General features: G+C 39.7%; 1 protein-coding gene across 1 annotated transcript in view; it reads right to left on the reverse strand.

The window, feature by feature from the left end:
* CC2D2A (coiled-coil and C2 domain containing 2A) overlaps positions 1–17087 on the reverse strand; it is a 134845-nt gene that overhangs the window by 40569 nt on the left and 77189 nt on the right. Inside the window, exons 18-23 of the mRNA XM_010358116.2 lie at positions 11239–11395; positions 8859–9006; positions 6959–7097; positions 4662–4865; positions 2835–2927; positions 1439–1530 (exon numbers count right to left, since the gene is read on the reverse strand). Coding sequence (XP_010356418.1) covers positions 1439–1530; positions 2835–2927; positions 4662–4865; positions 6959–7097; positions 8859–9006; positions 11239–11395 — 833 coding nt within the window. The remainder of the gene's footprint in view (positions 1–1438; positions 1531–2834; positions 2928–4661; positions 4866–6958; positions 7098–8858; positions 9007–11238; positions 11396–17087) is intronic.

A 17087-nucleotide genomic window follows, 5' to 3' on the forward strand; every position in this document is an offset into this window, starting at 1 on the left:
ACAGAATAGCTACCATTTATAAGCACCTCCTACGTATTGAGAAGAGTGCTGGGTGCCTTACATATAACATTTCTAATGTTTACACATATGATATTTACCCCATTATTTCAGATGAAGAAATTAGAGGCTACGAGAGGTGTTACGATTTGCTGAAGGTTCCTTAGTAGTAGGAGGGAGAGCAGGGTTCAAACTCAGGTCACTGTGACTACACAGCTCATGTTTTTAATCACTCTGCCAGGACACCTACCTAACCCAAACTAGGGGGCCTCAGAGACAGAACTTTATTAGAGATCCTAACATGACAACGCTTCCACTGTCAATGCTTCCTCCCTCCCCTGGAGGTAAGTCCTCCCTGAGACTTTGATGTCTCCATAGCAGTCAGCATGGGAGCACCATGTCAGCCAGGACCATCAAATACAGAAATATCTTAAAGCCAAGAAGGAACTGAAATTAAAAGAAGAAAGAACATACCCCGAGCCTTCAGAACTTAATGCAGAAAGTAAAGCAGAAAAAAAGGAAAAGAAAAAAAAATATGAAAAATCATCATCTATTCTAAGTGTAATTTTCATGACTTTGAAAACATTCAGTGACTGGACTGTGGGCCTGGAATAGAGAGAGAGGTTTTGCATGGATTTATGTGGGTGTAGCCTCCTTTCTATATGTGGAAAGGGGCTGCTATGGATAGCACATTTTTTTTTTTTTTTGTCTCCTTCCCAACTTGATGGTGGAGAGAAAGTACATGCATAGAAAAAACCTTTTTAGGAGACCAAGAGACTTAATCACAGAAAAGGTCATGTGGCCTGCACAAGACCACCAGTACGGGAAATTATCTTTCATCTTTTCTGTATCCACACCCCTAGTTGAAGCCATATGACAGTTATCCAAACTAATGAGTCAATCAAGCAAATACAGTCAGTTCCCAATATCTATGTGAATATCAGATCTTCCCTGCTATTCTACACTCTCACCAAGCACATGCACTAGCTCCAGCTGTGGTGCTGGAACCAGGTTTCCTCGTGTATCCCAGAAGCTTGTGGGCGGGGTTTCAGCCACGTCTACTGCCATGTGACAGGAGAGGAAGGGAATGTCTGGCACTGGGAGACTAGGAAGACAGGAGAAGTACTTGCAGGAGGGAAATGCTGTCACGTTTGGTTCAATGGGAATGAGAAAATGGCAAAGGCTAATGAAGTTGATTTGGAAGTAGGGGAGGTGAGATGGGCTTTATTGGAATGTGATGGGAGAGGCCCTAGGAAGACTTGTTCTAATAGAAATTCCTCAACTAATGTCATCATCAGGTATTAACCAGGTTTAACACATTATTCCTGGCCCAAATGCATACCATACAATGATTTTTAAAAATCTTATATGACACCTTTCATATAATAGAGTACAAATAATTTTTATAAGAAGTGATAATAATGGCTTTGATTATTTTTACCTGATATTGGGAACTTCTTCTTCTACTATCATATCAGCAAGAAGAAAATACTGTTTTGCAATTAAGAAACGATTTATCACTGATTCTCTAACCTGGGGAAAGAAATCAGCTTATTTAAAATGTTCTTATTATTTAAACTTCATAGTTCACTCTCCACACTCCAAGTTTTTACCCTAATGTCATCTCAGTGTCCCCCCTGACCCTCCAGCCCAACTGTTACTTTCCTCTGCAATGCTGGTCTCCTCTTGCTATAAACCCTCTAGCTTTCTGTACTAGACTGTAAGCTCCCTAAAGTCAGGGGTTTTCCTGTTTTGCTTATTGCAATATTGGAGTTCCTGGTAAAGTTCCCAGCATATAAGATGGCAAAATTTTGCTGAATTAATGAATTAACCATTACAAAAAATAGGGCCAGTCTCAAAACACACATACTTAAGAACTTATTCTTAAATTATTCCCTTATTCAGAATGATTCACTTCCTAATTCCAGAGGACCTCTGGCTGGGCACGGTGGCTCGGCACTTTGAATCCCAGCACTTTGAAAGGCCGAGGCGAGTGGATTGCTTGAGCTCAGGAGTTCGAGACTAGCCTGGGGCACATGGTGAAACCCCATCTCTACAAAAAATATAAACATTAGCCAGGCATGGTGGTGTGCACCTGTAGTCCTGGCTACTCGAGAGGCTGAGGTGGGAGGATGGCTTGAGCCCAGGAGGTGGAGGTTAGAGTGAGCTGAGATCACACTACTGACTGTACTTCAGCTTGGGTGACAGAGCCAGCCAGCCCCCTGTCTCAAATATATAAAAATAAAAATAAATAAATAACCTCTTAAATAGGTTTTTTATATGTCTTTTTTTTTTTTTTTTTTTTTATAATACATGAGCCACAAGGTAGACACACTGGATAGGGAAAATGCACTGTAGTCACTGTGGCATTTGTGGCAAGTTAAGGTTATTGAAGGAAGGAAGGAAAGAAGGAAACAAAGAAGGAAAAAGGACAAATGAAAGAATGTTTCAGCTTTAATTTTTAGTTTTCTAGTGCATAAGGGCAGTTAGTATACGGTTTAAAAACTTTTGTTTTTTTCTGATTACAAAGGTAATCATTGTAATGCAATGCAACATTCAAATATTAGAAAAAACATGACTTAGAAATTGAATCCCTTGTAATTATGCCCCATTAAAAGATAACCACTGATAATAAACCAGGACATAACCTAGTGGTTTCATATATTTGAAAGGTGATGATAGTTGTCAATCAATTGTATATTTGTGTTTATGAGGAAATTTATGCCAGCTAAGTGGCTTGCATAAGCTCACACAGATATTTATGAGTAGAGGACTTCCCACCTTAGGATGTTGGCTCTTTTCTCCCTATGAAGACAGTTTTATATGATTTTTCTTACCTGCTGGAGGTACTTGGCTACTATGGCCCTATGGGTGTCTATGTGTTCCTTGGTTTCAATTACACTTCTGTCTCGTAACCGTTTCTCATAGTCCTAAAATTAAAAAGAAGCAATGATTTTAAAGCACTCTCTGGTGTTTTTTTTTAAGATCAGGGAATTATTTATCACATATGATTTAAGTTATAAACTGTGGTTCTACAACATGGCACATGTATACATATGTAACAAACCTGCACATTGTGCATATGTACTCTAGAACTTAAAGTATAATAAAAATAAATAAATAAATAAATAAATTGTGGTTCTAAATATTTCTTCCACCTTCTTTCTAACTTTTGGTTCAGAATTGGTCTTTGATGCAGTAACCAGGATTCTGAGACAGGTAGCTGAAATGTCTTACTAGTAGAAGAGAATTCTGTACAGTAGTTACAAGTTAAAATGTTAAGTCAGGAAGAAATAGACACCACAGAGAAGCTCTTCCAAGCAACTTAAGCAAAGCCCCTGCTTAAGTTTTGCCTTTTCTATTTTAAGTAAAGTTTCAGTTAAAATATTACCATAATCATATAACATCTGGCTGTAGCTGAGTCAGGTCATCTGCTTGGAGGAGAGTGATGCATACATTTGGCTTTGTCTGCTTAGGCTTCTCCCCTTTTCTGTCAATAAAATTATGTGTGTGTCCTGGGAACTGCTATGTTCTCCTCCAATCCCACTCTCTGGTCACAGTGGAATGCCTGGTCGTGGTACCTAACTCAGGCTCAAAGGACACATCTCTGCTGGCTGAAGATACTAGATGTGAACTTGTATGATGTTGGTGACCATGTGGCTAAGTAGAGAAAACCTGCCTGCAAAGGAGGAGCATGATGCCAACACCTCAAAGAAGCTGAGAGAGGATGGAGAAGGTTCCTGGCAGCAGGCCAGGCACAGATGCGCTCATGCCATTCACACGTTTTTAGGTATTTAATGCTATTTTGAGATTTCATCATCCAGTAAACTCCCCTTCGTACCTAAGGTAGTTCAAAATCGGCTTTTATCTCCTATGATCAAAGTCCAAACTAATACAGAGAAGAACCAAATAACCAACCATATTATTCAAGAATAGTTTTGGCATGAAAAATCTTCATGGTACTAATTCCTGATGGCTCTCCATTTACCTTGTTAAGTATTAATAAAAGTGCATGTGTCTACAGCTCATGAAAAGCAGGAAAAAAGAAAAAAAAAGTGCATGTGTCTGGTTTCACTGGCCTGCCCCACCTACACGGGCATGTTACCTGCAATTCTTCAAAGGCTCCTCTGCCCTACGCCGGGAGATGTGATCTGCCCTCCTCTGAGTCTTTGTTCCTCCTGCTGCGCTTGACCAGGATGGATGTCCAGCCCTGTTCCTTTACCTCCTTCCTGCCCCACCCACCCCATGGCTGTTCAGATCCTATCCCTCTAGTTTTCCCTGTAGTGCTTTACCAGTGTGCTGAGTACACGACACTTAGTAAATACTGCATTAAAATGGAATTGAATTCCTAAGGCATTCAAATATTATTAGCCATATTAACCCCTAAGATATTTTTCAACCCTACAATTCTAATTGTACGCAGTTCAGTTGACTCAGAATCCTGGTTACTGATTAGTTTATATATCATTATATTGAGGCAGAGAGATTATTTAAATGGTGAATTCAAGAAAAAGCATAGAAAGGTTATGTATAAAAGTGCAATAAAAGAGAAACCGCTATTGCTAGTGACAACATAACAAACACAAAATACATATACAGTAGTATACCTAACAGCACAGCAGGTACTTTATTATTTTATTAACCCCTCTATGGCAATTTCTTACCTGGAATACCTTTTCCATAATTTCTCGGTCATAGACTGGAACTTGCTTATAATTTCGGAATTCTGGCACCTTTTGGCTTCTAAGACGAAGAAGCCTAAATCGTTTGGATCTATTTAATTCTTGATCTGAAACAAAGTTAAATTCCTGTTGCAGCTGCTCCAGTCTAAAGAAATCAGGGACATAGGATTCACCACTGGTAGCAACCTATAAAAAACAGAAAATGCAAAACTCCAGATGACAGTCAGATCTCATCCAAAGAAATTTGGCACTGAGTGTCAAGGAACATTTAAAAGTTTTAGATTACAAGATTTGAAAGAAAAAATACTTTAAAATGTAGTAATAATGAGTCACATGCTATTATATTCATTTAGTAGCTGTGAACAATACCACAAATCATTTTTCCAAACAATAAAAATTATGTTTCACTTTTGGTGTTCATGCTTCCCTAGTAGTGTTATTATGCAAATATACAGACTGAAAAAGAAGAGATTTGTGCCAGACTGCAGTGTATTACTAGGTGCCTACTAGAAATAAGATTACTCTTATACATATTGTATATAAAATTAAATATATGACTTTTTAATGTCATGCACATATGCAGATAAAGGCCTCAGAGGCAGCTAGTCAGCTTTACTTGGCTCCACAGCCATGCTTTCCTGTCTCTGAAGAGCACCTCACAGCCTTGGTCATTGAGAAAAGTGAGCCAGAGATGGATCTAGGCCAGACAGCCTCCAAGGCCCCTGTGCATTGTTTCAAGATGGCCAGGTCCAACACCTCTGAGAAGCTGAGCAGATGGGGACTGCACCTCACCCAGGTGCTGCCTGCCCCTCTGCTTGGTGCTTTGCTGGCTATAACCTCCTGAGCAGAGGGAAAGCCAGTGCCCCAAGATGTGCTGGGGCCTTGCATGGGAAAGGCAGTTCTGCTGTGAAAATCCTGGTTCATAACAAGAGACCAGTCAAGAAGGCAATCTCTGTTTTGTTCTTTGATGGGAAAACATATAGTTAAAAATAAAATAATGAAAGTGATGTGTCTATTGAAATGTGATTTGAAAACTTTACATGGAACAGACTACATTTTAGGTAATAATGACCCACTCTTCCTAATATTTCTATTAGGCACACTAAGGTGTATCATGTTGAAGGAGAGTTCATAAAAGTCAGAATAAACCAAGGTTTGTTACGGGACTTGGAAAAACTAGAACCAAAATGAAAATGATCATACTGGCTACAATTATCCTATTGATAAACGCATACTGATAGCCATAAGGATGTGTTGCTAGGGCTACCCTCTGGATTACCTACTTGTTTATTATGGTTTTGTGTGAATAATGAAGTTGCCAATAAAACCAATTGTATTTGATACCAAGAAAAATAAACTGATGTTCCAATTTATTCATAAATTCACTGAAGACAATTCTGAATATTATGGTAGATATGAGCAATTTATCTGGTAAATACTTAAGTGAAACCTAAATAGTAACCTAATTAATCAACAACAAGAAAACAAAACAAAGTTTTCTTAAAATGCCCCATCAGTGCTTTAAGTTATGATGAAAAAAGCAAGTGTCCTGAAATCGGATCAACTTACTAGCTGTGTGACCTTGAGCAAATAACGCTGAGTTTCTGAACTCAGCTTCCTCTCTGTAGAAGGGAAAATAAAACCTTTAGGAGTTTTACAGAGGTTAGAGGTAGGAGTGACAACAACAACAATATTTACTGCTCACAAATTGTGTGCTCAGATAAAGGGGTTTTGTTTGTTTGTTTTTGAGATGGGAGTCTCTATTGCCCAGACTGGAGTGCAGTGGCAAGATCACAGCTTACTGAAGCCTCAACCTTGTGGACTCAATTGATCCTCCCACCTCAGCCTCCTTAGTAGCTGGGACTATAGGTGTGTGCCACCATGCCAAGCACGTTTTTACATTTTTTGCAGAGATGGGGTTTCGCCATGTTGCTCAGTCTGGTTTCGAACTCTTGGGCTCAAGTGATCCTCCTGCCTTGGCCTCCCAAAGTGCTGGAATTACAGGCATGAGCCACCATCCCTGGCCAACTTAAGTGTTTATATGCAGCTGTTCATTTCCTCATGACCACACTATGACAGCAGACAGCAGCACAGGGCTTAGAAGCACCGAATGCTTGCCTTGGTCCCGTAGCCAGGCAAGAAGCAGAGCTGGAATTCAAACTTGGCATTCAACCCAGCACCCATGTTCTTAAACAGTATTGCATAGGAGAAGATGGCGTAAAGGAAAATTGTGTAAAAGGCCAAGTCAAAAAATGGCATGTGTTCCTCCTGCTACATACCGAGATTAGCTGCATCAAAGGGGCATTGTTGGGGTCATTTGGGTCGAGCTTGGACTCTGCTGCCCACTTGGCCAACTTTTTCATGTCCGTCAGTCCTGATGTGCCAATAGATGAGATGGCATCTGCTCTCTTCAAAGCACTGAAAAGAACAGTTGATTCCATGAGACTGACTTGATCACAAAACAGTTTGCATCAGGACCTCAAATTCTAGAGATAGCATCACTTAGGGAAACTATTATCCTCCATGAGAGAAAATGTTATCGTAAGGAAGAATTTTGTCATTTTTCTTTACTTGATGATGGCTATTAAACATATGATAAGGACAATAAATAGGAATGGAAGGAGTGCAACTATGACTAATTCCTACACTCTGTCCAGTGCACAAAAGTGTCCCTCAGTCCCTGGATTCTGGCCAGTAAAGAGGAGCCTCTGTATCTGGTGCTGGAAGCCCACAAACCCTCACATCCCAGGCCACTGAGGCCCACTATAGCTGAGGACAAACCAAAAGAAAAAGAAACAAAACCAACTCTTTTTTTGAGACAGTCTTGCTCTGTCGGCTAGGCTAGAGTGCAGTGGTGCAATTTCAGCTCACTGCAACCTCCGCATCCTAGGTTCAAGTGATTCTCATGCCTCAGTCACCCAAGTAGCTGGGATTGCAGGCATGCGCGACCACGCCCAGCTAGTTTTTTTGTTGTTGTTGTTTCAGTAGAGACGGGGTTTTGCCATGTTGGCCAAGCTGGTCTCAGACTCCTGACCTCAAGTGATCTGCCTGCCTCGGCCTCCCAAAGTACTGGGATTATAGGCGTGAGCCACCATGCCCAGCCTAAAACCAACTGTTAAACAACCAACTTAAGCACCAGCTTTGGACACACGGAAATCAAAGGAAGCCACTGTCAGCAAGGCTGAGCTGGGGCTTTATTAATAGTCCTGCATATCTTGTTAATCACATTGTGTTTTACCTTTTATCCTGAGGAGTTGAAAGCTTTACTCCCCAGGAGATTTTTCTAACACTAAACACAAGTGAAATGAATGCAGACTTCTTACATTCAAAGGCATAGTCAAGCCTCCACTGGAAGTGGCTTCTGACTTAGCACAGAGCAGCATCTCCTTGTGGTTTTTATCCCATGAACATGGGTGGTCATTATGGGGATACAGAGGGCATCAGGGGAACTAAACGAGCCCCATTCTGTTTTTCCACAAGTTGAACATCACAGCCTGTGACTTGGAAAGTGTCTTCTTGATGATTACAATGAATCCTTTTATTTTAGAGGTGAGGCAACTGAGGCCTGGAATGGTGAAATGATTGACTGTAGGTAGACACATTTACTGTGGAATGACAGAGAGAGGCTCTGACAGAGGAAGACCCAGGCCACGGGCTAATATAATCCAGGCTTCAGGGACAAGCATCAAACACAGGGAGGGGCTGGCCTAGGTTGAGGCCCAGAGTGCCTTTCTTCTGTTCTGAGTAGACTCAAGGATCTAGCAATCAAGGGAGGAGACTGGAGAATGGGTACTTTCATGTAAATAGCAGTTCCTACACCAATCATCATTAGCAACAAACCTTTACTAAGGGCCAAATATATACAGTTCTGTGCACCTCCCCCATCTGTAAAATAGGGGAAAGAGTACCTCCTAGAGTTACTGTGAAGATTAAGTTCTTTTCACTGTATCTAATACTGATAAACATTTAATATTTGTTAGGTTATTAATACTTTAATTTTTTTTGGACTAGAGGTTGTTATAAATTTTTTTTGTTTTTACCTTAAGAATAAAAAACTCTTAAAAATACTGGCACCTGACAATAAAGGAAAGAATATGATATTGCAAGCTTTCTTTCCCCTTCATTATCTTTAATGCTGACACTGACATTGCTCATCAATTTACTCTCACCATGTATTACCTCCGAAATCCGATGTTCTGCTGTGACAGTGGAGGAATTAAAGGTATCCCGTTTTCTCCGATGGCCCATGCCACACTATGAGACACTTTCCCTGAGGTCATCAGAATCAGCTGGTTACTGCCATCAGCTTCAAATGAGAAGGGCACTCCTAGGGAAACACCAGATTAAACAGGATGTTGTTTAGAAAGAGGAACTGAGCCTAGTCCTGGCAAGAAAGCAGATAGTAGACAAATGGAACATGGAGTGGGTGGGAGTGATGAAGATGGAGCACGTGATTCAAGCTGGTGTCACTGAATTTCTTTAGGTGATGATGCTGACAGCTGCTCAGCTCTGTCTCTGATGGCAGAGAGTAGACGTTCTCATGACGCACTCTCGAGTGGGTCCACCTGCTTCACAGCTTTGTGACCTTGGACAAGTTAGTTAACTTCTCTGATCCTTAGTTTTCAATGTATAAATCAGGGATACTAAATCGCACCTTCTTTGCAGAGTTATTTCAAAGACATTTATTTACTTAGTCATTCAAAATACTTATTTGAGCTTCTACTTCATGCCAGGCACTATTGCAGGCACTGAAGATAGCGGTAAAGAAGCAAAACTGGTAAGAATCCCTGTTCTAAAAACTGAGAAAGAAAAGAACTTCTGTTCTCATGGAGTGTATATATGAGTCAGGGAGAGAAGCAATACTAAGAGAAATGCTTAGTATGTTAGAGACTGTATGTAAGTATGTTAGTATACTAAGAGAAATATTTAGTATGTTAGAGACTGTATGTAAGTATGTTAGTATACTAAGAGAAATACTTAGTATGTTAGAGACTAGTATGCAAGTGCTAAGGAGAAACAAATTAGGGAAGGTATATAGAAAATTTGTGCTTTGGAGAGTGGAGAGGGGATAAACTTTTAGATGGGGTGGCCAGGAAAGCCTCAATGAAGGTGACTTTTGAATAAATGGCTGAAGAAAATGAGGAAATAGAGGTAGAGGTGTGTTATTTTGGGAAAGAGCATTACTGGCAGAAGGAACAAGTGCAAGCACCCTAAGATAGAAGTGAGGAACAGGAGTTAAATAAGTTAATATTTGCAAAGCACTTACGCAATGCCTGGCAAATAGTGATCGCACAACACATGTTAATTATTACTAAGCTATTGTAGCTACAGTAAAGTCTCATTGATTTGGCCTCTAACAATTGGAATTTAATGGTAAAAACACTCTGGGCAGTTATTTAATCAACTAAAGGAGAAGATTTTCAAGCACTAAATGAAGTAACTCTATATCTTTCCTTCATATTGAACATCCTATCTTGATCTTCAAAATAACCTTGTAAGACATTAAAGGAGTTATTAATAGATCCATTTTATAAATGAGGAAAATGATATGCAAAGAGGTTACATGACTACCAGAGTCTCACAGCTTGCCAATATCAGAGCTGGAACTAAAACCTGAGTCTCTAGACCTGAGGATTGGATTTGGCCTCAAATAAATAATGCAAATAAAGTTCTAGATATAAGTCACAATAAAAAAAATCAACAGATACATGAGGAAGCAAGCCACCATAAACAAGTGGCAACAAAATCAGACCAGTAAGTAGATAGGTATTGGAATGATCAGATATCTAATATTTAAGAATATTTTAAATATATTTGAATAAATGAATGAATGAATGTATAAAAAGAAATGATTGAGAGTCTGAGGAAAGGAAAAAAGCTGTCAGAACTGATAACACTGATTGGGAAAAAACCAAACATAATTTCCAGAGTTGAAATACACAGTAATTGGAAGGAGAAACAGAAAGGATTAGTTCCAATAATAAGAGACAGCCAAAAAGTGAATTCACGGCTTGCAGGACAAATTTAAAGAAATTACATAGATTGTAGCAGTGAAAGAAAAAGACATCAAATGTAATAAAGAAAGGTTAAGAAACATGGAGGAAGGAGTGAGAAGATCCATCATATGTCCAATCAGAATTATAGAAGGAGATGAGGGAATATTAATAAAAATCTCCCTATTATAATTATTTATTTCAAACTTTTTGAGCTTATGAACAACACTGTGATGTACATTTTTATGCGCAAATCTTTGTCCCCATTTCAAATTATTTTCTTAGGAAAGATTCCTAGAAATAAAAGTAAGGCACCAAAGGTCATTTTCAAGGTTCTTAACTCACACTCTCAAACTACTTAGTAGTTGCATAGTTATATGCACTTACATTGTCACCAACAGTATATAAAAAGTAACTTGGCCAAAAGTTGCATAGCATTATTGTTTGAATTTGAATTTTTGATATCAATTTTATAATTCTCTGGTTGTCTGGGAAGTGAAATAGATATATAAACATTCAAATCTGACAATGAAACAGTGACCATTGAAGATACTAGCTTTCCATACCACTTCCAACTCCCTCGTGGTCCAGTGTCACATGCTGATTACTGCTAAACTCCACTTCTTCAATAGGAGCCCTTCCAGTGACAACAGTAGTCTCAGGAATAGGCAGAAACACTTCAGCTAGCAAGGTGGGACTACTGTGTCCAATAGTTTCATAGACCTGAAAACCAGAGAAGAGAAATAGCCAATAAAAACAGCAAAAGTGTGAGCTCACACTCAGATAATCAGTCCATGTTGTTAGTATTTGTGCTGGTCACTGTTCCAGCCCAAAGGACTTATCTCTGTGGAAAGTTGAGTTGTGTTACTATGGTTTCCATGGAGACGAGCTTACACCTGTTTGTGGTCAAGTTGTTGACACCCGGCTTTCTTGTCTGAACTAATCTTTTGGGTAGGGAGGTTAATCAAAGCAGCAGGCAAGTATAATTGTTTTTATTCTGAACCAATATACAGCTTACTAGGAGAATGGGCCTCCTCCTTTTCCAGGTTCAGGTTGTATTCAGACAATAATGCCATCAGGAGGAATGGGTGGGACAGTAAGGACATGCCCCCAGATGGCTTATTATCTGTAGCAATCTCCAAGTCAGTCAGAGAAGCTCTATATGCAGAAGTACTCAAGAGTGTTACATTTTTAGTAAATCTATCAGGTTCTTCTCTTTCAGGCCTCATTTTATTTGTTAGCTGCTGAAACTCCAGATTTTTCTCAGACCTTCTCCTAGATGGAGCCAATTAGACCACCAGCAGCTCTGCTACCGATCACTGTGGTGTGTCTCATTATGATGCTATCACCATGAGGAGAAGGGCCCCACTGCAGGGCAACCATGGTTTAAGAATACACAATCCAGCCTCAGTTGAACTCTTGGCTCCATTCGATCCCCTGTATTCTTGGTACCTCACTTTTGTGACAATATGACTTAATATTCCACAGTTCTCCTGGCTTCTTTCCTGTGTTTTATTCTTTCTCTACATGAGGTCTCTGTGACTGGTTTACATTTTTTGAAAAATGCTGATTTTGCTACTTTTATTTCTACTAATTAATCTTTATATTTTTCTTCTTATGTAATAGTCCCCCACTAGTCAATATTTTCCACTTACCAATTGAATGCACAAAGATGACACCATGGATCCTTTCCGCCCGCCCTCCCTTACAGGGCATATGATCTGAACTTTTTTTTTGAGATGGGAGTCTCACTCTATCACCTAGGCTGGAGTGCAGTGCCGCGATCTTGGCTCACTGCAACCTCTGCTTCCAGGGTTCGAGTGGTTCTCCTGCCCCAGTCCCGCTAGTAGCTGGGATTACAGGCACCCACCTGGGATTACCCACCTTACAACTATTAGTAAGTTTCAAATTTCCTTGTGAGCCTCAAAAAATTCTGTAACATTTTGTTTGAATCAGGATCAAAATGTATTCCATATGTTGTAATTGACTGATATGTTCCTCAAGCCTCTATTAATTTATAAGTGACCCCTCCTCTTTTAAAAAATTTTCTCTATATTTTTATTGGTTCACAACTCTGAAGTGACAAGGAGTGTCATTTGTTGCTTGACGCAACACTCCTTAAGAGGCTATAATTCTATAATCTTAAAGAACTATAAGCTTAAAGAACATGTAGTAGTTATCATTTATTGCAGTGGAGACCTTGGTTTGACCTCTTAAATTACAAACTCATTGGCATGAAGTCTTGTCCCAAGAAAATGATATGTTTTATTTAATTTTGTTTGAAATGAAAGAAACCACATTTTTAAAAAAAATTTTTTGCCAGAATTAATTGGGACAAAAATTCATTGAGACTTCCTTTTGTAGGAAGCACAGGGACTTAAGGGGCTTTCAGTGTGGTACCCTGTTTAATTTTCACCACAATCCTATGAAAGGCTATGAAAGGTGGCTTTTATTCCTCATGGGTGTTCCCTGGGCTGGTCACCATGCCTAGTGATGACCAATAAAACATAAGTGATCACATAAAGGGTGTTTCTGAGGACATCAGTGGAAGGCGGCTTATTCCTAGTTTCTGGAGCCACATTCCTAGCTGGTGTCTAGAGAGGAACTGAATGGGGGCTCTTGGTGCCAAGTCTGTAGGCAGAGGCAATCATGGACTCTAGGGGAATGGAGGGTTTGCTAGTTGGTGTTACTGTCTTAAGAGATAATTATCAGATTTTTTTAATGAGAAAAAAATGGATTCCATCTGACAAAGCCAAAAAAAATCCAGAATTTCCCCAATCTTTATTTCCTACTCTCTTAAGATAGCAGAAGTTATTTTATTTATTTTTATTTTATATTTTTTTGGAGATGGAATTTCACTCTTGTTACCTAGGCTGGAGTGCAATGGAGCGATCTCGGCTCACAGCAACCTCTGTCTCCTGGGTTCAAGTGATTCTCCTGCCTCAGCCTCCCGAGTAGTTGGGATTACAGGCACGCACCACCATGCCTGGCTAATTTTCTATTTTTAATAGAGACGGGATTTCTCCATGTTGGCCAGGGTGGTCTCGAACTCCCAACCTCAGGTGATCCACCCACCACACCCTCCCAAAGTGCTGGGATTACAGGCGTGAGCCACCGCACCTGGTCCAGAAGTTCTTTTAAATGCTAGGAAGAAATGCTATTTTTAAAAATTAAGAAATGGGTATTTTGGGCTTTAAGTAGGCATTTATAAGTAGATCTCTCTATGATTTAGTTTCATTTTTGTTTTCTCTCAGTAGTGCTGAGGGTTCTCAGTCTCAGCATTATTGACATTCTGGGCCAGGTAATTCTTTGTTGTGGTGAGTTGTATGCTGTAGGATGCTTAGCTGCACCCTGGCCTCTCACTCATATGTGGGAGCTTAAAAAGCTGATCTTATGTAGGAAAAGAGTAGAATGATGGTTATCAAAGGCTGAGAAGGGAGGAGGGAGAGGAGGAGGATGAAGAGAGGTTCATTAATGGTATAGAAATATAGTTAGAAGGAATAAGTTCTAGTGTTTGATAGCACAGTAGGGTTACTATAGTTAACAATAATTTACTGTATGTTTCAAAATAGCTAGAAGAGAAGATTTAAAATGTTTACAACACAAATGATAAATGTTTGAGGTAATAGATATTCTAAATACCCTGATTTGATCATTATACATTCTATGAATGTATCAAAATACCACATGTACCCCATACATATATACAATTATTATGTATCAATAAAAAAGTTTTTAAAATCACAGAATATTATAAAGGAACAAAAGAAAAGTAATCACATGTTTTGTTTTTTCCATCTAAAATGATAGCATGGAACCAGCATGTTTTTTCCCTGCAGACATTTCTATACCTGTTGTTTTGTCAGAGAAATAAAGCAAGGAATATATATATTTTTTTAATGGGAATTCTCCCATTTAGTACCCGTGGTTTTCTTCAGGATAACATGAGATAACATGTAAATATTGTGGTCATGCAGTAGACACTTAGTAAACATTATTTCCTAGAGATTTCCCAGTTTCACAGGCCCTGTCTCATTCAAGCCCTCATCGTCTTACCTTTAGATGACCACGCCTGTCTTCTTGCCTCATGTAACCTGTCCTCCCTGCAGCCGCCACCTGGCTTCCTACAGGCCCTCAACCACCTGACCTTTCCAACTGCACACAGCAGGGCTTTCTGGGATCAGCAATCTGACTTGCTATCATCCAGTTTAAAGCTTGGCAAGTAAGATGTATGTGAAAACATCTGTTTTGGACTTGGGTCCATAAAGAACCAACAGCAACCACAAAAGTGAGGTAGGCGAGGGTAAACAAGGACAGTTCTCCAAATATGACTGTTATTCCCCCTCCGATAGAAGAGTTATTCCTCAGATCAGCCAGAGAAATTAGGAAAGGCCCTGAGAAGAGAAAGTCGAGCCATCACCAAGTAGGTTAAAAGGAGAATTTCCCTATCTCAATCCACATGCCAGGAATATAAACGCTTAACAGGATTGACTAATAAGGAAATATGATAATGTTAAAAATGTAAAAGGTACCCAGCAATATTACACCACTGTTGCTAGTTGTTTTGGTGTTGAGAAGATTAATGTAGGATAAAGTTACATATGTGAATGACACAAAAATGAAGGCAAAGCTTTTTAAATTTCTAAGCCAAATTTCATTTATAAAACCCTACACATTTATTTTGGAAAGGCCTCCAAAGCCAAGATTTTCAAGACCTTTCTGGAAGGACTGTGGCCTGGCTCCAACTCGCCTGTCCCATGAAGTCCAATATCATCCTTCTCTTGGGGACAATGGTTTTTTTTTTTTTTTTTTTTTTTTTTTGAGACAGGGTCTCACCCTGTCTCCCAGGCTGGAGTGCAGTGGCGTGATCATGGCTTACTGCAGCCTCAAACTCCCAGGCTTAAGCAATCCTCTTGCCTCAGCCTTCTAAGTAGCTGGGACTAGAGGTATGCACCACCATGCCCAGCTAATTTTTAAAAATTTTTGTAGAGATGGGGTCTCTATGTTGCAAAGGCTGGTCTCAAACTTTGGGTCTTTTAGTTTAAAGTAAGACTTTTAGTTTAAAGTAAGACTTACTGCACACAAAACATTGTCTAAGCTAAGAATAAAACTTGACTGAGAAAGTAAAGAAAGAAACGCAAACTCCAGAAGCACACTTGCTGCTCCTCTGTCACCTGCCCTGAATAGAGGAGGAGCTGTAGGGGCCCACAGGAATCCCCCGCTTTCTACATATCAATAGTGAAGATGTCAGTATTCAGAGTTCTGCCTCCTAGTTTGACATCCATCATCAACTCATCCTCCCTGTTCCTCCCCTACAAAGGAAAAGATGGTATCAGGAAGACCAAGATTAACATGAGAAGACCAGAGAGAGAGCTAGAAGGGAGAGCAGAAGACAGTAATGAGGCAGGCAGGAAGGAGAGGAAGTGGGCCAGGAGACACCCACTGGCAAAGTCAGAAAGAAGGGAGAGAAGGCAAGAAGGCCTCCCCTGCTGCAGGTGCCCAGCCATGCCTCCACTGATGGATGAGAGCTCAGACTACCTAGGCAGCCTGTGAAACACACTCCCACTATGGGCACTTCTGAATGTTCTGAATTACTTTAGAGGGAGAGACTATTTTCTGTCTCGCACAGCACAACAGTATTTTATTTCACATGTATTCTAAAATGTAAATAAAGTCTCCAATACTATCTCCTGCTTATTGCCTTGAATATTAGCTTGCTCTGGATGTTATAGTCAAAATAATTTTTGAAAAACCAATGTGACAATACTATGAAATAAATTTTTAAACCAAAAAGCAAAGTTATCCAGAATATTATCCAGAATATATGCATAGGCAATACGCGACCAAGTGTTCCAGGCCATCAGCCTCAGCAGAAGCTCCAGAGGAGATGGAATAGAGTCCACGTGGACCCCACAGGGAGGGCAGGGACCTCACAGGGGCTCTGTCCAGCGACCACGTATCTGAAGGCTGCCCCAGCTCTCCAGTACAGAGTTGGGCAACTCTCTACTTTTACATTCAGACAAAATCACCTCATTTCATTCTCTGTGTTCATTCAGAGTTATACATCAAGGAAGAAGTAAACATTAATAGAAATTATTTTCCCCCGTTTGATATTCAGAAAGGGAATTTCCAGGCTTAAGAAAATCTCAGGTTTTCACCAAACCTCCAACTCCAATCCCCTTTCTAAAACCATTTTATACTTGCTTTCTCCTCTCACCCATATTACGTTTAAGTTAGCAGTCAAAAATTTTGTTTTTTTTTCAAGTTTTAGAATACACAGACATTTAAAAAAATTAGATGGCATTTTAAAGAGTTATCTGAGTAATAAGACTAAACCAAATTCTAAAGTTCTAAAATTTCAAGAAAAAAATTTCAGCTGTGCAGATATCAATCCTGTTATCAATACAGCAAAGGA

Source organism: Rhinopithecus roxellana, chromosome 2 (assembly GCF_007565055.1).
Source record: "Rhinopithecus roxellana isolate Shanxi Qingling chromosome 2, ASM756505v1, whole genome shotgun sequence".
Lineage (NCBI taxonomy): Eukaryota > Metazoa > Chordata > Mammalia > Primates > Cercopithecidae > Rhinopithecus > Rhinopithecus roxellana.